General features: G+C 44.1%; 1 protein-coding gene across 1 annotated transcript; it reads left to right on the forward strand.

Moving 5' to 3' along the window:
* Positions 1 to 10,677: 10,677 nt before the first annotated feature.
* LOC311138805 (photoreceptor ankyrin repeat protein-like) lies at positions 10,678 to 17,205 on the forward strand (the record flags this gene model as incomplete). The annotated part of the gene is made up of 4 exons (XM_084173619.1): positions 10,678 to 10,956; positions 11,145 to 11,274; positions 13,403 to 13,543; positions 16,394 to 17,205. The coding sequence occupies 4 exons, from the start codon at positions 10,678 to 10,680 to the stop codon at positions 17,203 to 17,205; spliced, it is 1,362 nt and encodes a 453-aa protein (XP_084029745.1).
* Positions 17,206 to 22,148: the final 4,943 nt, after the last annotated feature.

Here is a 22,148-nt window from a genome sequence, read left to right on the forward strand (position 1 = left end):
TCTATCTCACTTCCTCTCTCTCTCGACTGTCTCGTTCATGGGTGGACAATCACAATCCCCCCCAGGAGATTACGGCTATAAAAATATAAAAATGCGCTTGGTCCCGTGGCAATCTACTTAAGCCTCTTTAAAAGCCCTGCTTAAATGACAAACCAAGTGACCTGAAAAGCTTTGACCTTTCTCCAATAACCATGCTTCTGAAATATAAACACCCCCATATTAGCCTTTCCTTCCCATTCTAAACTGTATCAACATCTGCCCCCTGACCCAACCCCAGCCCCTGTCCCACTTCTTACTTCCTGCCCTCTCCTGAAACTACATCCAACTCCTGGCAAAGGAAAAGTGACTTGATTTCTCTCCCTACACTCTTAGAGAAAAATTATTTGGCTGTCCCAATAGGAGAACCCTTTGAAGAACCCCTTTTGGTTCCAGGTAGATCCTTTTCCACAGAGGGTTCTACATGGAACCAAAAAATATCTACCTGGAACCAAAAAGGTAGATAAAAAGTTGGATTGGGGGCTGGGAGGGGCTGCAGACCTCTGGCCTGGAGCCCTCCAGCTGCAGACAGGCAGGCAGGCCTCTCTGTGTTTACCTGCCCTGTCTGCAGTGTGGAGCCAAGGGATTCAGCCCAAGGCACAGAGACTGGGTCTGATGCTGCCACTTAGTGGTGAAGCAAATCACTGCACCATATAATCCATTTGGATCCCTGCAGTCCACTTTAAATACTTTTGTGTGACCCACTGGAGTTGATGGTTGATTTGATTCTGAATGACAGGTCAAACTGACCCTTAATAGAGGGCTACTAGATTCGACAGCACACCCCCTTACCATCCCCAATTCCCAATTCCTTACCTCTCCGACCTCCCAGTCTCAGGATCTCACTAGGTCTCTGTGTCCATCTGAATCCCCTCTCTGCTCTCCACTTCTCCTCACCCAGCAGTAGCCGGTCCTCATTGGTCTCAGAAATCTTCAACACAAGAGAGATTCGGGACAGAGTCAAGCCTACGGAATGCATTAAGCCAACAGGCTGGATAATTCACACAACAAAATTAAATTAGACTAAATGAAATCAGACTGGAACTGGATCTAGTCATTTGTGTTAATTGTGCCTGGAAAGATTACATTTAACAGAGGAAGCTTTTGGAAACGTTTAAGCCACCAGCCAACATATCTCAGCCCTAGAATAAGTGGTCTCATCTCATCTGTGGAATGTCTTTGTGAAAATACACTGTCAGGTCAGCAGAACACTTTTGTCTGGACCTAAGTAATGCTAACCTGTTTATCTCAGAGGAGGTGTCAGCCAGGGTCCGGATCTTTTGCAAAGTATATGGTGCCATCCAGTCCTCCAAAGTTACATGTAGCACTCTATATTTCTACTTTTACCAGTAATTCTGCATAGATGTTTACCTATTGCCTTGCAGTGCTATGATATGGCTCTTAAGCCTACAGTAATGCTACCTTACTGAAGCTTCCATGGAAGAAGATACAGGTAGCTGCCAAAATAACGGAAACACTTGAGTAAATTAGGAATACAAATTATATTGAAAGCAAGTGCTTCCATACAGGTGTGGTTCCTGAGTTAATTAAGCAATTAGCATCCCAACGTGCTTAGAGTCATGTATAAAAAGTCAGGGCAGGCCATTATTTTGTCTACCATGGCTAAGCCCCCATAGGATGACAATGCCCCCATCCACAGGGCACGAGTTGTCACTGAATGGTTTGATGAGCATGAAAACAATGTATACTGAACAAAAATATAAACGCAACATGCAACAATTTCAAAGATTTAACTGAGTTACAGTTCATATAAGGAAATCAGTCAATTGAAAGAAATTCATTAGGCCCTAATCTATGGATTAAACATGACTGGGAATACAGATATGCATCTGTTGGTCACAGACAACTTTGTTTTTAAAGGTAGGGGCATGGATCAGAAAGCCAGTCAGTATCTGGTGTGACAACCATTTGCCTCATGCAGCATGACGCAACATCTCCTTCGCATAAAGTTGATCAGGCTGTTGATTGTGGCCTGTGGAATGTTGTCCCACTCCTCTTCAATGGCTGTGTGAAGTTGCTGGATATTGGCGGGAACTGGAACACGTTGTCGTACACGTCGATCCAGAGCATCCCAAACATGCTCAATGGGTGACATGTCTGGTGAGTATGCAGGCCATAGAAGAACTGGGACATTTTCAGCTTCCAGGAATTGTGTACAGATCCTTGCAACATGGGGCCATGCATTATCATAATGAAACATGAGGTGATGGCGGCGGATGAATGGCATGACAATGGGCCATAGGATCTCATTACAGTATCTCTATGCATTCAAATTGCATCGATAAAATGCATTGTGTTCGTTGTCCATAGCTTATGCCTTCCATACCATAACCCCGCCACCCACCATATGGCACTCTGTTCACAATGTTGACACCAGCAAACCGCTCACCCACACGACGCCATACACGTGGTCTGCAGTTGTGAGGCCGGTAGGACGTGCTGCCAAATTCTCTAAAATGACAACAGCTCTGGTGGACATTCCTGCAGTCAGCATACAATTTGCACGTTCCCTCAAAACTTGAGACATGTAAACAAATTTGTGCAAAACATTTGAGAGAAATAAGCTTTTTGTGCGTATGGAACATTTCTGGGATCTTTTATTTCAGCTCATGAAACATGGGACCAACACTTTACATGTTGCATTTATGTTTTTGTTCACTGTATAAAGTATTGACTCAGGGTATGAATACTTATGTAAATTAGATATTTCTGTATTTCGTTTTGAATAAATTAGCAAAAATAAATAAAAACATGTTTTCACTTAGAGGGTATTGTTTTACTACATACATTTTCCCTGACACCCAAAAGTACTCGTTACATTTTGAATGCTTAGCAGGACAGGAAAATGATCAAATTCACATACTTATCAAGAGAACATCCCTGGTCATCCCTACTGCCTCTGATCTGGTTGACTCACTAAACACAAATGCTTCATTTGTAAATGATGTCTGAGTGTTGGAGTGTGCCCCTGGCTATCCGTAAATTTTAAAAAAAAACAAGAAAATTGGGCTGTCTGGTTTGCTTAATATAAGGAATTTGAAAAGATTTATACTTTTAATTTTACTTTTGATACTTAAGTATATTTAAAACCAAATAATGTTATACTTTTACTCAAGCAGTATTTTACTGGGTGACTTTCACTTTAGTCATTTTTTTTTATTGTTATATATAAAATAAAATAACAATTATCACTCCATATACAAACTTATACATTGAACAACTTACAGACACACACACAAACAATGACTACATTTCATTTACTTTAGTCATTTTTCATTAAGGTATCTTTACTTTATTGGATTTGCCCCAAACATAACACTTTGTATTCAGGACAAAAAGTGAATTGCTTTGACAATTTTTTTGCAGTATTACTTTAATAATTGTTATAAAAATAAAAAAAACACAGGTGCTGTGTGTGCCCAGGCGAGGAGACGGTCCTGCACATCAGAGGGCACGTAGATACGCCCCTCGGGACAGTGGGCAGGTGAGGGCTCCTTTCGCAGGGCTCCACGGATGTCCGCGTCCACATTCCACACGACAGGAGCCACAATGCGGGACAGGGGAATAATGGGTGTCACTTCCTCCCTCCGATCCTCTGTGTCATGCACCCGGGACAACGCATCGGCCTTAACGTTCTTAGATCACGGCCGGTAGGAGAGGGTAAAGTCAAACCTGGTGAAGAATAGGGCCCACCTGGCCTGACGCGGGTTCAGCCTCTTCACTGTTCGAACGTACTCTAGGTTCCGGTGGTCTGTCCAGACAAGGAATGGGTGTTGAGCACCCTCCAGCCAGTGCCGCCATGCCTTCAGCGCCTTCTTAACGGCCAACAACTCACGATCCCCCACGTCGTAATTCCGCTCCACGGGAGACAGCTTCCGTGAGTAGAAGGAGCATGGATGGAGTTTAGGCGGCGATCCAGTACGTTGGGAGAGAACAGCCCCTACTCTAACCTCAGAGGCGTCCACCTCCACGATGAAGGGCAGAGACGGGTCAGGGTGAGCCAGAACCGGTGCATTCGTAAACCATTCCTTGAGCGCACGAAAGGCTTCGTTGGCCTCCCCAGTCCAGCGCAGCCGTCGAAGACATCCCTTCAGGAGGGAGGTGAGAGGGGTCACCACTGTGCTGAAATCCCTAATGAAGCGCCTTAAATAGTTTGCAAAACCTAGGAAGCGCTGCACCGCCTTGATGTTGGCGGGAACAGGCCACGACCATACTGCACTGACCCTCTGTTCTTCCATCTTCACTCCCGCGGTGGATATCCGATAGCCCAGGAAAGAGATCACCTGCTGGAAGAAAAGCACTTCTCCGCCTTGGCGTACAGGTGATGCCCGATCAGCCTCTCCAAAACGGACCTGACATGAGAGACATGTTGCTCACGTGTAGTGGAGTACACCAAGATGTCGTCTATGTACACCACTACAGAGCGACCCAACATGTCTCTAAACACCTCGTTAATGAAGGATTGGAACACCAAGGGTGCATTTGTCAGGCCGTAGGGCATCACCCTGTATTCGTAGTGCCTGGTGCTGGTGCTGAAGGCGGTCTTCCATTCATCCCCCTCTCTGATGCGCACCAGGTTGTAGGCACTGCGTAAATCCAATTTGGTAAAGTACTTTGCACCGTGCATCTGTTCGGTCACAGTGGGTATGAGAGGCAGGGGATAACTGAATTTAACCGTAGCCTTATTCAGTGTCCGGTAATCGATACAGGGGCGGAGACCTTAGTCCTTCTTCTTCACGAAAAATAAGCTGGAAGAGGCCGGAGAGGTGGACGGACGGAGGAATCCTTGGTCCAGTGCCTCTTGGATGTAGACCTCCATGGCTTCGGTCTCTGCATGCTTGAGAGGGTAGATGTGCCCCCGCGGGATGGTAGAACCAGGCAGTAGGTCAATAGTGCAGTCCCATGAAAAAGCCACGTGTAGGTCCCGGTATTCCTCCGGGATAGGGACATGGGTGGCCTGGTCTGGACTTTCCACGGAAGTGGCACAGATAGACACCTCCCCTGACACTCCTGCGACCAAACCCAACAACCTCATCTCTGTCCACGATATCCTGGGGTTATGCAACTGTAACCAGGGGAGACCTAAAACTACGGGGTGTGAAGGAGAGTCTAAGATGAGGAACGTGATGCGTTCATGGTGGTTCTGATCAACTGTGAGGAAAATGGGAATTGTGGTCTGGCTCACCAGTCCTGTTCCTAGGGGACGGTTGTCTAGGGCATGGCCTGGGATAGGGGGTTGTAAAGGGACTAGAGGAATGTGTAATGATAAGGCCACTGACCAGTCTAGGAAATTACCTGCAGCACCTGAGTCCACTAGGGCAGGACTCAGTGGGGGACCAGGATAGTCCGGGAAGGTGACAGGGTGGAGGACGGGCTGGGTGGACAGAGAGGAGCAAGGCACGTCCACGCCTACCTGGGAAGGTGCAGGAGCGCTGCTCTGCCTGTTGCTTCCTCGCCTGGTTCTCCTTCTGGGACAGGTGTTCCAGGGGTGGTCCGACTCCCCGCAGTAGTAGCAGAGACCCTGTTGATGGCGGCGTTGACGTTCCTCTGGGGGAAGGTGCGTCGTGCCCATCTCCTTGGGCTCAGTCTCGCTGGAGGTTCCTGGGAGAGACCCGAACCCCTGGGATGGGCGACGACGGCACGCAGGAGATTATCCAGGCGGTTGGCAATGGCGATGAGCTGGTCCAGCGTGAGGTCCTCATCGTGACAGGCCAGCACGGTCTGGACGTCTACATGTAGCCCGCTGCAGAAACCCATCAACAGGGCCTGGTTGTTCCAGCCAGTGGACGCAGCCACCGTCCGGAAATCCAGAGTGTACTCAGACGCTGTCCTGGACCCCTGGCGCAGACGGAGGAGATGCTCACCTCCCTCTCGGCCCTCTGTTGGGTGGTCGAAAATGGCACGGAAGAGTTGGGTGAAGCGCTCATAGGACTGTACTTCTGGACCGTCCCTCTCCCAGATGGCGTAGCCCACTCCAGAGCCCGGCCTGTCAGCACTGAAATCACCAAGGCCACCTTGTCCCTCTCGGAGGCCGTCCTGGCATGACGTGCAAGGTGGAGGTCACACTGCAGGAGAAACCCCCTACAGTGAGCTGGGGTGCCATCAAACCACTCTGGGAGGGGCAGGTGGACGTTGCTGATCGGACCGGGTGATGTAGATGGTGGTGGGGTGGCTGGAACGACTGTGAGGAGCTGGGAAGGTGGAGGTGTAGCCTGGAGTTGGCGTACGGTCCGGATCACCTCATCCATGGCAGTCCCGAAGTGCTCCAGGCACAGCGGAGAGGTCGGGATGTCCTGCTGCCTCCTGTTTTGTTGGGTCGGTCATTCTGTCACAAGTGTAGGCTGGAGGCAGTCGCAGGTTTAGAACTACTGCATTTATTAAAGCACCAGAGCTTAAAGCGGGACGAAAACCCACAGTGCAAAATATAATGTACTCAGGAAATAGTAGGAGAGATTCCTCTCAGGAAAACAAGCAACATTTACAATGACAGACAAAGACAAATGACAGAGGGAGTATATATACAGTGATAGAGTAGGGATTGGAACCAGATGTGTGTAATGATGACGAGACAAGTCCAGGGTTGATGAGTGAAGGGCGTTTGCCAGCAGCAGGTTCGGCAGCAGCTAGAAGGCCGGCGACGCCGAACGCCTGAGCTGGACAGGAGGGGGAGCCAAAGCGAAGGCTGGTGTGACACTTGTTAAGCAAATCTTTACTCCCAAACTTATTTAGGCTTGCCATAACAAAGGGGTTGATACTTATTGACTCCAGACATTTCGAAAAGCATAATTCCACTTTGACATTATGAGGTATTGTGTGTAGGCCAGCGACAAAAAAATCTAAATTTAATCCATTTCAAATTCAGGCTGTAACACAACAAAATGTGGAAAAAGTCAAGGGGTGTGTATACTTTCTGAATGCACTGTACATGGCCTCAGTTCCTTGCCCTGAAAGATAGCTTTTATCCAACGTCCCATATCAGGAGATAGGACAAATGAGTATGTCCATGAATGAACGTATGAGGTCCACCCTAAGTACAGAATCAGTTAGAAACAGCAGTTAATTATCTCTCTCTCAGTCTAGTTGGTTACTGTAAAGCAGGGTTTCCCAAACTGGGGCCCCAGGACCGAGTTTGGGAAACCCTGCTTTAAAGGGACGGGAGTGCTGTATTGTTTTTAGCTCAGCAGTAGCTCCACTCTGTGGTAACTTTAAGCTGTTCCACTAGTCTGCGAAATCAAACCGACAGATCTGAAGATCCTGGTGGAAATTAAATGACCGTGGGAAAAGTGTTAAGTGGATGAGAGTGCCATAAATTGAAATATTTTATATATGTGTTATACAGGTCACTAGCCTCTGAAGGTTCTCTGTACGTAAACATGGACAGCACCCACCGTAGGTACTGGTTACATTTTTTATGAGATTTGATAGTGAGTCCTAGAAAAAAATTAGACTCCACTGGCATAAGCTGCTTTCAGTGAAGCACCATTGTTGATCCTTGCTCTCTGTCTGGCTCTGGTATGAGAATACGTAGGCTGTTTTTATGTGGTATCTAATTGTAATCTAAATAGAAAGATTGAGGTTCAAGTGAAAGAGGTGTTGGGAGTGAATGGGAAATGTTATTTGGTTATTTTTATTTATTTTTAGGGCTACTTCACATTTTGTATTCATGCCATGTGTCCCTATACTACTACTTCACTCAAGCCTTATCCCAGTCATGGCCATACCATTGGTGGGGCTTGACAAACGGCAGTGTGTTTGGTAACAAGGCTGTGTCCCACAGTAAACTCTGACCAGACAGGACCATGTGTAGTTGGATGGAACGGGAAGGAGGGAGTCAATCTGCCAGACAGGTGGGACGTCAGAGAAAATAAAGAACAGCAAAAAAAGATTATGACTGAGGCATCATGGGAAAGGCTGTTGATCAGACTTTGATATTCATCTTTGCCTCCTCCTACCTGGCTTCCCTTACAGTCCTGTCTTCAACTCCACTGGACTGGTCAGTCTGTTCTGACCACAACTTTTACACACTTCTTTGTAATGGGTCATAAACACATCTGTGTAGTTTTTAAGCTTCACAAACCATGAATGATACATCAGAACAGTGTCCAAACACGGGAGCCATAGGATGGTGAGGTACTGTAAGTATGACTGTAAGAGAAATAACTCTCATTGGTCAGGAGGACAACACAAGGGGGAAGTGTGTTGGTTTGAGGGGAAATTTGGCACCACAGTCATACCTGACTCCTTCAAAAAGACGTCCAATAAGGGAACAGATTAACTGAATGGAAAAATTAGAGGAAAACCTTACAAGACACTTGTGATTACACTACATAATTTGCTAACACTGTGTTACAGTAGCTCAGAGAGGACAATAGAATGAGAAAAGGGACAGTCAGTTAGTTTTAGACTTAAGGTGGCATAGGTCTCAATGCATTTGTGGTTTGTAGAGAGATGGAAATGGCCACAGTCAATAATCCCCTCCTGTAATCCTCAGTAATTAGGATGAGGTGAGAGAGCATGTGGCTGACTCGAGACACATGGTGTCTATGTTAAGACTCCTCCTCTGATCCTCATGTCATCAGACAAACTGTGGGATGGAGAAGGGAAATGTACCGGCGTAGACGGGCATGTGTGGGAAACCTGGATCCACCTGTCACTCACTGTAAGGACACAGGAGAAGAGGTGGATGAGGAAGTGGCTGCTGTAACTTCACACAGTTGTTTGGTGGTGTACCATATATATATATATACACCTGGATACCTCAAGACAGAAACTACGGAGAATACATTTTCTGAGCATTTTGAACATTATCTTCTCAAAAGAGAGAGTGTGAAACAACCAGTTGGATTTTTTAGGCAAGTGCATTCCTCAGGGATGGGTTTTTAAAGATTTTCTACTAGAGACAATTTCTACTAGAGACAGTTTTGAATAATTAATTGTAGATTATGTGTTCTTTATAATGATATGGCCTTCTAGAAATGTGCATTCTCTAGTTAACGATAATTGAACAGACCATAAGAAGTTGTTGACTGTTTGCTGTCATGGAGAGGCAATGCTTCAAGACATTCGACTGGATTTCAGTCTCTGCTCCGGACATCAAAGACAATGTAAAACAAATCTGATATTATAGTTGTTGTTTTTTCGCAAATAGAGTGTCTTTAATCTTACATAAGAGGATTTGGAACCCCAGGGACTTTGCTGATGTGTTTTACATCAGCATCTCTGAAACAACTGTCTCCCTGGGTGACACTATGTCCTCAGTGGTCCTCTGTTTTTCTGTTGGTTTCTCAACCCTCCATTTGTTCTTTAACAGTTTGCACCCTGATGTGGGGTCACTGGGGTCGCTGAAACATTTGCACTAATGTGAGGAAAGAAACAGTGGACTTTTTTTCTCAATTGGCTCAGCTGAACCTCTAGTGTGAGGATACATGTATCTGTGATGCATCTGTGATGCTTTATGCATCAGTAATACGTATATATCCAAAACTCAACATCTCTGAGGCTTATCCTCTTAAGAGAAAAACAACAAGAGTAGTTTCAGTGGCCAGGATGACAGGATTGCCTCATACAGGTGTGGCTGGATTTAAAGCCCAAACACGAGCCGCTGAAGTCCCACATGTGACTCAGGTTATTCTTAATGTGATGTTGCCTGATTTAACATTGTGTTCAGAAGGGCTTTCAGATGCTGATCCAGTTATTCAACACTGAAGGCACGTTGAGCTTGCTCAGCCACAACCTTTCCATTGCCATACACAGAGATTAAACGGGCAATCTGGGATTCAAATAACAACAAACCGGTTGTCCCGCCACTTTTTTGGTAAACAGCTGAGAGATGACGCTAGAGAAATGCAACCACTCTCAAAGAGATTAACCATCATGATCCATCACGGAGCCTTACGTTACGTTACCTTCAGTCAAATTGTCAATCATATCAGAGATGTGTTGTTGATCTACAGATCCTTCTAAAGGCCCATTGAATGGCTCTGTGGGTGTGCCCATAGAGATAGATAGAGGACTCTAGTGCCCAAAAGCTTGTTTTAGCGTGGGCAGTGCCATTGAGCACTTTCACCATTTTTAAGTAGTCAACTGGGTGGGACTTCCTATGAGTTAAGGAAGGATAACATAATTCCATCCACATCATCAGGAGGGATCAGCCAATGAATTATACTTGTGAGGAAACATTCCATAACTGCAGGTGGCAGTAAATTGACAACCTTGGCTTTATACCTGTTCGAACAACACACTCCAGGTGGCAATATGCACTCTTTCAGTTTGTTTACCAACTCATAGTAGTAGAAGAAGAAAATGGACTACTTCAAAATGGTGATGGCCTCAATGGTGCTGCCCATGCTCTCACAGATGCCATAATGGGACAGATTCAATGTTGCATCCTCTAACTATCTTTATGGGTGTGCCTCAACTTCAATGCTAACACAATGAACAAACTGGTCTGACCACTGATTTAGTTCCGTAGATCTCTAAGTGTGGGCCCATGCCAGACTGTGTTTCAGTCTCTGACCTTTGACCCCTCTGGTTCTGTTCCTCAGAGCTCCAGTTGTGATGTAGGCTGAGGGTCCAGTTCCGTCTCTTACACTCTGCATTCGGGTCTCTCTGAGCCACAAGATGACCACCATGAAGAACTCTGTGTCCGAGGACCCCCTCCTGGGCAAAGGACCTGATGAGGACGCCTCAGAGGTGTCTTTGTCAGGGAGTGAGTCGGACTCTGGGAGTGTCCTCTCAGATGACTCAGTGCTTCCAGACTACAAGCAGGAAGGTGGTTCACAGGGCACCGCCAACACGCTGTATGAGGCGTGTGCTCGGAACGACACCCTGGCGCTCCGGAAGGTTCTCGAGAGAGGGGTTACAAAAGAGGAGGTCATGAAGGTGGACCACAATGGCTGGGTATGGGTCTCCTGTTATTTCACATTTGGGATGCCTTTTGGTGGTGTATGATCCAGCGAGTCTGTATAAAGACACTGAATGCTTTCATTAAAGTCATGTAGAATTGGTTTTGGATTTAATTGCAGCCTTGACTCTATTGTAATGTGATTTTTGAAATATAATTCTAATCCTACTTATTCACCCAACAGACCGGTCTGATGGTGGCGTGCTATAAGGGTTTTTTGGAAATTGTGCAATATCTTCACCACTGTCCCTACCTGGACATAAATCACCAGGACAACGATGGCAACACAGCACTGATGATCGCTTCACAAGCAGGTTAGCCACTCTCACCAGACCTATTACTAAATACTACACAGTAAAACAAGCCTCACTAGCACATTTCTAGGTTGCGTCCCAAATGGCACCATAATTTGTTTACATCCCTGTTAGTGAGCATTTCTCCTTTGCCAAGATAATCCATCCACCTGAATGGGGGGGCAGACCAAGAAGCTGATTAAACAGCATGATCATTACACAGGTGCACCTTGTGCTGGGGACAATAAAAGGCCACTCTAAAATGGGGTAGATGTTGATACAGTTTAGAATGGGAAGGAAAGGCTAATATGGGGGTGTTTAGATTTCAGAAGCATGGTTATTGGAGAAAGGTCACTTGGCTTTTCAGGTCACTTGGTTTGTCATTTAAGTAGGGCTTTTAAAGGGGCTTAAGTAGATTGCCACGGGACCAAGAGCATTTCAATATTTTTATAGCCGTACTCTCCTGGGGTGGATTGTGATTGTCCACCAATGAACAAGACAGTCGAGAGAGAGAGGAAGTGAGATAGAAAGATGATGGATATCTACTGAACAAAAATATAAAACCAAAATGTTAGGTGTTGGTCCCATGTTTCATGAGCTGAAATAAAATATCCCAGAAATGTTCCATACGCACAAAAGGGTTATTTCGCTCAAATTTTTTTGCACACATTTATTAACATCCCTGTAAGTGAGCATTTCTCCTTTGCCAAGATAATCCATCCACCGGACAGGTGTGGCACATCAAGAAGCTGATTAAACAGCATGATCATTACACAGGTGCACCTTGTGCTGGGGACAATAAAAGGCCACTCTAAAATGTGCAGTTTTGTCACACAACACAATGCCACAGATGTCTCAAGTTTTGACGGAGCGTGCAATTGGCATGCTGACTGCAGGAATGTCCACCAGAGCTGTTGACAGAGAATTTAATATGAATTTCTCTATCATAAGCCGCCTCCAACGTCGTTCTAGAAAATTTGGCAGTACGTCCAACCGGTCTCACAACCGCAGACCACGTGTAACAACGCCAGCCCAGGACCTCCACATCTGGCTTTTTCACCAGCGGGATAGTCGGAGACCAGCCACCCAGACAGCTGATGAAACTGTGGGTTTGCACTACTGAAGAATTACTGCACAACATGTCAGAAACCGTCTCAGCGAAGCTCATCTGCATGCTCATCGTCCTCACCAGGGTCTTGACCTGACTGCAGTTCGGCGTCGTAACCGACTTCAGCGAGCAAATACTCACCTTCGATGGCCACTGGCACGCTGAAGAAGTGTGCTCTTCACAGATTAATACCGGTTTCAACTGTACTGGGCAGAAGGCAGATACCATGAATGGCGTCATGTGGGCGTGCGGTTTGCTGATGCCCCATGGTGGCGGTGGGGTTATGGTATGGGTAGGCATAAGCTACCGACAACGAACACAATTGCATTTTATCGATGGCAATTTGAATGCACAGAGATACTGTGACAAGATCCTGAGGCCCGTTGTCGTGCCATTCATCCACCGCCATCACCTCATGTTTCAGCATGATAATGCACGGCCCCATGTGGCAAGTATCTGTACACAATTCCTGGAAGCTGAAAATGTCCCAGTTCTTCTATGGCCTGCATACTCACCATATATGTCACCCATTGAAGATGTTTGGGATGCTCTGGATTGAAGTGTATGACAGCATGTTCCAGTTCCCACCAATATCCAGCAACTTCGCACAGGCATTGAAGAAGAGTGGGACAACATTCCACAGGCCACAATCAACAGCCTGATCAACTCTATGCAAAGGAGATGTGTCACGCTGCATGAGGCAAATTGTGGTCACACCAGATACTGACTGGTTTTCTGAACCATGCTCCTACCTTTTTTTTAAGGTCTCTGTGACCAACAGATGCATATCTGTAATCCCAGTCATGTGAAATTCATTGATTAGGGCCTAATTAATTCATTTCAATTGACTGATTTCCTTATATGAACTGTAACTGAGTAACATTTTGAAATTGTTGCATGTTGTTTTTATATTTTTGTTCAGCGTACTTCAACAGAAGTGCACTATATAGGAAATAGTGTGCCAATTGTGACAGGCCTTTAATCTTTTCAATGGCACCTCATGATCCCCTAAACCCATTCTCACCCTGTGTCCTTCTCCAGGACACACCATTACAGTGACCTACATCCTCAACTACTACCCCGGGGCAGACACAGAGATCCGGGACTGCCGTGGCTTCACTGCACTCATCAAAGCTGCCATGCAGGGCCGAGACGATGTGGTGTCTTCCCTCGTCATGGCCGGTGAGTGAGAGGCTTCCTCCACTTCAGCACTACTATACACACCCTACTGTATACACGAGGGAACATCTTAGAAGTGTTTAGACAACCAGACAAATAGATGTTAGAAGTACAAAAACGTAATCCTGACCCCAACCTACCAGTGTTTACTGGGTGTAAGCCTACATTATATGTTTGTGAACCGTTCACAATAGCAAATAGCTCACGTGTGTATTATCAGAGGCACCTCAGTGTTCGTAGTAAGCAGGGGAGGACTGGCCATCTGGCATTTCTGGCCAATGCCAGATGGGTTGGTAAATTTTTAGCCAAGTGGGGCTGTGTAACTTGGGTTTTTTGCTAAAAATTATAATTATCCTTCTAATATGGGTGCCTCAAGGAAAAAAATGGGCCGATGTGGTGGGCCTCGAGGAAAAAAATGGGCCGGTGGGGGCATCAAGGAAAACAATGGGCTGGTGTGTTATAGATGCCAGGGCTGATTTCTGGTCCCCTGGTAGTAAGACACACAACAGTGCCATCTATTAGGTCCCGCTAGGTAAAATAATTAAATTACTTCAGAGATTCCAAAGGGCATACCTCTAAACAGATTTGGAAAAAAATACCAGAGAAGGAGAGAGGAGGAAGAGACAGTAGTACACACAGAATTATGGGATTAGCCTATGCTTTGATCCCCAGTCAGCAATGTTGCTGAATTGGCAATTATGGTCTTCATTAATTTCTGTTCAATTCGGGGCTTGGCATGAACATACAGATCGAAGGCCTAGGGTTATAGGAAGTATGTAGTAATGTAGTTGGGTTGGGATGGATGGATGTACCTGTGGTGTGTCTACCCATGTTTGCGGTCAGCTTTCTCTGGTTGATTGAATGTGTTTTTGACAGCTGCCAGGTTTAAGGGATCAATTTGGGGACATCAGCCTACCTTAATGCACTCTGCCATAATCTTTGATTCCTTCGTCTTGGTTGCCAGGGGATTATCCAGGGTTATTTAGCTATTTTGGCCTCTCTGGAAGAGCAGTAGTATCCAACGGAGTCACAGACTCTCACTGCCAGTTCACATTTATCAATATTCTAAAAGAGTTAAGGAAAACAAGCTCAGCTAACTGTAGCCTTATCCCCATCACCTTAAAGATAATTGATTCTCACCTCTATCCATCATAAACCAAGAAGAATCTTTGTTTTCTATTATTCATGTCGCACAATATCATCATTATGATATTATATTACAGGGCTACAGTGGGGAGAACAAGTATTTGATACACTGCCGATTTTGCAGGTTTTCCTACTTACAAAGCATGTAGAGGTCTGTAATTTTTATCATAGGTACACTTCAACTGTGAGAGACGGAATCTAAAACAAAAATCCAGAAAATCACATTGTATGATTTTTAAGTAATTAATTTGCATTTTATTGCATGACATAAGTATTTGATCACCTACCAACCAGTAAGAATTCCGGCTCTCACAGACCTGTTAGTTTTTCTTTAAGAAGCCCTCCTGTTCTCCACTCATTACCTGTATTAACTGCACCTGTTTGAACTCGTTACCTGTATAAAAGACACCTGTCCACACACTCAATCAAACAGACTCCAACCTCTCCACAATGGCCAAGACCAGAGAGCTGTGTAAGGACATCAGGGATACAATTGTAGACCTGCACAAGGCTGGGATGGGCTACAGGACAATAGGCAAGCAGCTTGGTGAGAAGGCAACAACTGTTGGCGCAATTATTAGAAAATGGAAGAAGTTCAAGATGACGGTCAATCACCCTCGGTCTGGGGCTCCATGCAAGATCTCACCTCGTGGGGCATCAATGATCATGAGGAAGGTGAGGGATCAGCCCAGAATTACACGGCAGGACCTGGTCAATGACCTGAAGAGAGCTGGGACCACAGTCTCAAAGAAAACCATTAGTAACACACTACGCCGTCATGGATTAAAATCCTGCAGCGCACGCAAGGTCCCCCTGCTCAAGCCAGCGCATGTCCAGGCCCGTCTGAAGTTTGCCAATGACCATCTGGATGATCCAGAGGAGGAATGGGAGAAGGTCATGTGGTCTGATGAGACAAAAATATAGCTTTTTGGTCTAAACTCCACTCGCCGTGTTTGGAGGAAGAAGAAGGATGAGTACAACCCCAAGAACACCATCCCAACTGTGAAGCATGGAGGTGGAAACATCATTCTTTGGGGATGCTTTTCTGTAAAGGGGACAGGACGACTGCACCGTATTGAGGGGAGGATGGATGGGGCCATGTATCGCGAGATCTTGGCCAACAACCTCCTTCCCTCAGTAAGAGCATTGAAGATGGGTCGTCGCTGGGTCTTCCAGCATGACAACGACCCGAAACACACAGCCAGGGCAACTAAGGAGTGGCTCCGTAAGAAGCATCTCAAGGTCCTGGAGTGGCCTAGCCAGTCTCCAGACCTGAACCCAATAGAAAATCTTTGGAGGGAGCTGAAAGTCCGTATTGCCCAGCGACACTGCTGCAGTGTGTGCAAACCTGGTCAAGACCTACAGGAAACGTATGATCTCTGTAATTGCAAACAAAGGTTTCTGTACCAAATATTAAGTTATGCTTTTCTGATGTATCAAATACTTATGTCATGCAATAAAATGCAAATGAATTACTTAAAAATCATACAATGTGATTTCCTGGATTTTTGTTTTAGATTCCGTCTCTCACAGTTGAAGTGTACCTATGATAAAAAATTACAGACCTCTACATGCTTTGTAAGTAGGAAAACCTGCAAAATCGGCAGTGTATCAAATACTTGTTCTCCCCACTGTATATGTAATGGAATATGAATAAAAGTGTTTCAATTGAGCAATTTTTTTCCTTCTCTGCTATTTTTCTCCCAGGTGCAGACCTAAATGCAATAGACACCACGAAGCAGAAGTGTGCGCGGGACTGGGCACTAAAGACGGGCCGCTACGAGACGTTGAACCGCCTTCGCCGCCTCAACCTGCGGCCTAAAGCTGAGCAGTTCACTGAGAGCTACGTCCCCGAGTGGCCAGAGCTGAAGGTGCTGGTGGCCAAGGCCATGGCCAACAAGAGCGCCAGCCAGAAGATCACTCAGCGCATCAAGTCCACCTTCGGCTTCAACTTTCCCCGAGACCCCCAGGAAAACGGGGTCTTGGACCACATGGTGCGTATCACCACCAGCGTCCACAGCCCTCTAGTGGCCACCAGCTGCAGGCCCCTCTGCCCCACCAGCCCCCCTGAGGTGGGGAAGAGGCGCCTGGCCGTGCAAGAGCTGGTGAAGAAGCATTCAGAGAAGGAGCTGGAGGAGGGCTCTGTGTGCCACAGCAACGGCTCCGTATCCTCCATCATTCCCCACATCCACTCGGCCGAGACCATCGCCACGTCCTGCTGTGTGGACACGGAGCGCAGGGGCAGCATAATCTCTATAGCCTCCACTGGGGTGCGCACCTTCATCCCCAGGCACATGGCCCACAGGAACAGTGTGTTCCCCTCCGGCTGCATCCCAAAGATCCAGATAGTCAAGTCTGGAGAGCCCACGCCTAAGAAGGAGAAGAAGAGGAAGAGGCACAAGGGTCATCTGGAGCCACCCATATGGAAGTACAAGGCGGAGAAGCAGGAGAAGAAGAAGGCAGAGAAAGAAAAAGAGAAGACCAAGAAGGAAAAGAAAGAGAAGAAAGTGAAGAAGTGAGGTGTCTAACGCTGCCAATTTATTTAAATTCCACGCACTTCCAATATCTTTTTCCTGGAGTTATACTTAAAACTTATGCCCGTTCACACTGTGAGCATGTCTTCATCTGAAATCAGAATTACTGCTCAGTATTAGAAGGGCTGAACTGTTTCCAGATCTCTAGATCTCGGTTATTTGGCCAATGCAGTAAAAGTTTTTATTAAGGTCATCTCATTCATACTGCTTTATAAATATTCTGAAAACTGTTTTAGAAGCTTTCTTTGACTCTCTGTGGACAATGCTCTATATGGAAGTGACGTGAGTCAAACTCTCGCTTCTGAACTGAGATTGGGGGATGGATGAAACTAATATCCAGGGTCTGCCGATAATACAATGCTGTCTTCTTGTCTTATTGGCATGGGTGTCAATTAAGAAATACAATATTGCTGTATCTAACATAAATGTACGACTCAGGGTTTACTGATTTACTATCACAAGGAACTTTCAATTGCCTTTGGTCTAATTCAACAGTGAAAGAGACAGTCTTCCTATACCGTCATCCTAGATGGCAATTTCTCTTTACATATAGGCCTACTGTATGTACAAGTTTATTTGGGAAAAGGATAGGCTTAGTCCTTTTCTGTAAATTCTCAATGGACTAAGAATAGATTTATGAAGTCAGAAATTCTAGACACATAAACACATGTATACTAGGCCTACACCTCAGGGATAACTTAAATCAAATCACTGTGCTAAAATAATCATTTTTGCAAGAGTTTATAGGCATATGCAAGTGTGAAAATTATTTTGTAATGAATAATGATGATTTGCTGAATGCTTACAGTGCATTCGGAAAGTATTCAGACCTCTCTACTTTTTCCACACTTTGTTACGTTACAGCCTTATTCTAAAATGGATTAAATAATTTGCTCTCCTCATCAATATACACACAATAACCCATAATGACAAAGTGAAAACAGGTTTGTAGAAAATATAGCAGATGTATTAAAAATACCTTATTTACATACGCTACCGGTCAAAAGTTTTAGAACACCTACTCATTCAAGGGTTTTTCTTTATACTTTGCTATTTTCTACATTGTAGAATAATAGTGAAGACATCAAAACTATGAAATAACACATATGGAATCATGTAGTAACCAAAAAAGTGTTAAACAAATCAAAATATTTTTTATATTTGAGATTCTTCAAATAGCCACCATTTTCCTTGATGACAGCTTTGCACACTCTTGGCATTCTCTCAACCAGCTTCACCTGGAATGCTTTTCCAACAGTCTTGAAGGGGTTCCCACATATGCAGAGCACTTGTTGGCTGCTTTTCCTTCACTCTGCGGTCCGACTCATCCCAAACCATCTCAATTTGGTTGAGGTCGGGGGATTGTGGAGGCCAGGTCATCTGATGCAGCACTCCATCACTCTCCTTCTTGGTAAAATAGCCCTTACACAGCCTGGAGGTGTGTTGGGTCATTGTCCTGTTAAAAAAACAAATGATAGTCCCACTAAGCCCAAAACAGATGGGATGGCGTATCGCTGCAGAATGCTGTGGTAGCCATGCTGGTTAAGCGTGCCTTGAATTCTAAATAAATCACAGACAGTGTTACCAGCAAAGCACCCCCACACCATAACACCTCCTCCTCCATGCTTTACGGTGGGAAATACACATGCAGAGATCATCTGTTCACCCACACCACGTCTCACAAAAACACGGCGGTTGGAACCAAAAATCTCCAATTTGGACTCCAGACCAAAGGACAAATTTCCACCGGTCTAATGTCCATTGCTCGTGTTTCTTGGTCCAAGCAAGTCTCTTCTTATTATTGGTGTCCTTTAGTAGTGGTTTCTTTGCAGCAATTCGACCATGAAGGCCTGATTCACACAGTCTCCTCTGAACAGTTGATGTTGAGATGTGTCTGTGACTTGAACTCTGTGAAGCATTTATTTGGTAACTCTGGGTCTTCCATTCCTGTGGCGGTCCACATGAGAGCCAGTTTCATCATAGCGCTTGATGGTTTTTGCAACTGCACTTGAAGAAACTTTCAAAGTTCTTGAAATGTTCCATATTGACTGACCTTCATGTCTTAAAGTAATGATGGACTGTCATTTCTCTTTGCTTATTTGAGCTGTTCTTGCCATAATATGGACTTGGTCTTTTACCAAATAGGGCTATATGCTGTATACCACCCATACCTTGTCACAACACAACTGATTGGCTCAAACACATTACGAAGGAAAGAAATTCCACAAATTAACTTTTAAGAAGGCACACCTGTTAATTTGAATGCATTCCAGGTGACTACCTCATGAAGCTGGTTGAGAGAATGCCAAGAGTGTGCAAAGCTGTCATCAAGGCAAAGGGTGGCTACTTTGAAGAATCTCAAATATAAAATATATTTTGATTTGTTTAACACTTTTTTGGTTACTACATGATTCCATATGTGTTATTTCATAGTTTTGATGTCTTCACTATTATTCTACAATGTAGAAAATAGTACAAATAAAGAATAACCCTTGAATGAGTAGGTGTGTCCAAACTTTTGACTGGTACTGTATGTAAATGTTATATTTCCGGGGAGTTTTCAATCTAAATTTGCAAAAATGTCTAAAAACCTGTTTTTGCTTTGTCATTGTGGGGTATTGTGTGTAGATTAATGCGGGGAAAAAAATAATTTAATCAATTTTAGAATAAGGCTGTAACGTAACAAAAAGTGGAAAAAGTCAAGGGGTCTGAATACTTTCCGAATGCACTGTATATAGAAAGAGAGGCACTTGTCACACCTTTGGGGGGTGTTGCAGTTGAACATTTCTGCTTACTGTATTTTTCAGTGTTTGGATGCCATATTCAAACAATAGCCATCTTCCTACTGATATAATAAATTGATTTTGTTGATAAATATGTTGGTCATTTTATGTTGTGATTTTATGAAAATGATTTGATTCTGTGCTGTTTACTGTGGTCCTGAAGCTATTTAAGACAACTTGGGACAACTTAAAGGAAAACGCCACCCAAAAACGAGCTTTTGGTATTTGTTTCATTAGTCCATTGTTGATATATTCTCAAAATGTTTTCAACTTTTCAAGATATGAAACTTTCAAAATACATACATCTCAGTCTGAGATGGGGAACAAAGTCAAAGGTAATGGGAAATTAGTTATGTCATACCATCATTAAGTATCTAAAAAAAATCTGATGGATGAGCCAGATATAATCATCCACTGGTGCAAAATTGGCATCTACGCTTTACCTCAAGCCTGCCACCAGAGGGCGACCTTGTTTCTCTTTTTACATTCCTCACTGCTTTACTAGAGATTTGCGCTTACTTAGTCTGGAAATATTACAATCAGGGTAAGTGAATACAAAATACTTTGAAGATCAGAGTGTAATACACAACACTAATGAGCTATAGCTAAACAATAAGCCAGTTGGTCTATCCAAAAAATAAGCCAATCTGGGGTTTGGAAATGTATTTGACATGAGGATAAAATAGGATGGTTATTGGTCACACTTACAAAAATGATACAACAAAAGAACACTAATGCATTGAAAACACATTGGCTCTTTGGATTGTACTTCACAGTTCTCTACTAAGAACTCGAACCCTTACATTTATATTTTTTAAGTCTTGCATTCTCCTATTCATCAGCCATACTGTCTTGCAGTTGGTCAGTATGGGGTTGAAGGCAGTGTTTGCTCTCTACCCTTGGCTCTGTGTAGGCTATGTGTAGGCCACCCACATAAAAACATACTACAGTTTACTATAGAATACTATAGTACTTACTATAGAATTCTTTAGTATTCTGTAGTAAACTTTGGTCAACTGTAGTATACTGTAGAATACTATACTACACTCTGTAGTATCCCTTGATCATGTGTAGTACTTACTATATAGAATGTTGTAGTATACTGTAGAATACTATACTGCAAACTGTAGTATCCCTCGATTCTGTAGTGCTTACTATATAATTTTGTAGTATACTATAGAATACTATACTACACACTGTAGTATCGCTCGACCATGTAGTGATTACTATAGAATTTTGTAGTAAACTGTAGAATTCTATACTCCACACTGTAGTATCCCTCGATCGTGTAGCGCATACTATAGCATTTTACTACAGTAAAGTACGCAAAAACACTACAGTAAATACTATAGTATACTACAGTCTTGTACGCAAAAACACTACAGTAAATACTACAGTATACTTCCGCAAAAACACTACAGTAAATACTATAGCATACTTCTGCAAAAAAACTACAGTGAATACTATAGTATATAAATATAGTAATACTACAGTATTTAGAGGATAGTATACTATCGTATTTTGTCTGGGGTATGGCTGTATATCTGTATGTATGGGATTCAGTGAACTTGAGAGAGATAATACCCCTTCAAAGCCTCCGCCTGTCTGGTCAGTCTGTCAGTCTGGCAACTGGGAGTTGACAGGGGGCCAGGGGCAGAGTGTTTTTAAGATTTGGGGGGATTATGCGCTGCCATGACGTACAGACCAATAACCCTAGAATTCAAAGGAGTTCAACCTATAAGCAAATACTTACAAATCTAATTCGTCTATAGTAGGCTCAATAATCATGGATGACTGATTTAATTAACCAAAGAGATTACAAAAGGTTATTTCCAGTAAATGGCTGCACTTTTCATTCTTTGAATGCTGGACACATGGAGAGTTATAAAGTAAAAGAAAGCTTCCTTCTATAAAAATAAAAAAAACAGAGAGAGAGATCACGAGTGCTTCACTGTGTTTGTCATCTAGATGGTAATCGTATTTTGGGTTCCAAGAGGCATGTTGGGAGGATACATACAGCAAGACAGAGTTGCATTGCTTTGAACACTTTACTGTTCTTTATGACTACACTAAATAGCCTAATGCTGAATACTTTCTATGAAGTGAAAAACTATTTTTGAATATGTGCAGCACAACATGTGCAAT

This window comes from Coregonus lavaretus (genome assembly GCF_964263955.1).
Source record: "Coregonus lavaretus genome assembly, chromosome: 12".
NCBI lineage: Eukaryota > Metazoa > Chordata > Actinopteri > Salmoniformes > Salmonidae > Coregonus > Coregonus lavaretus.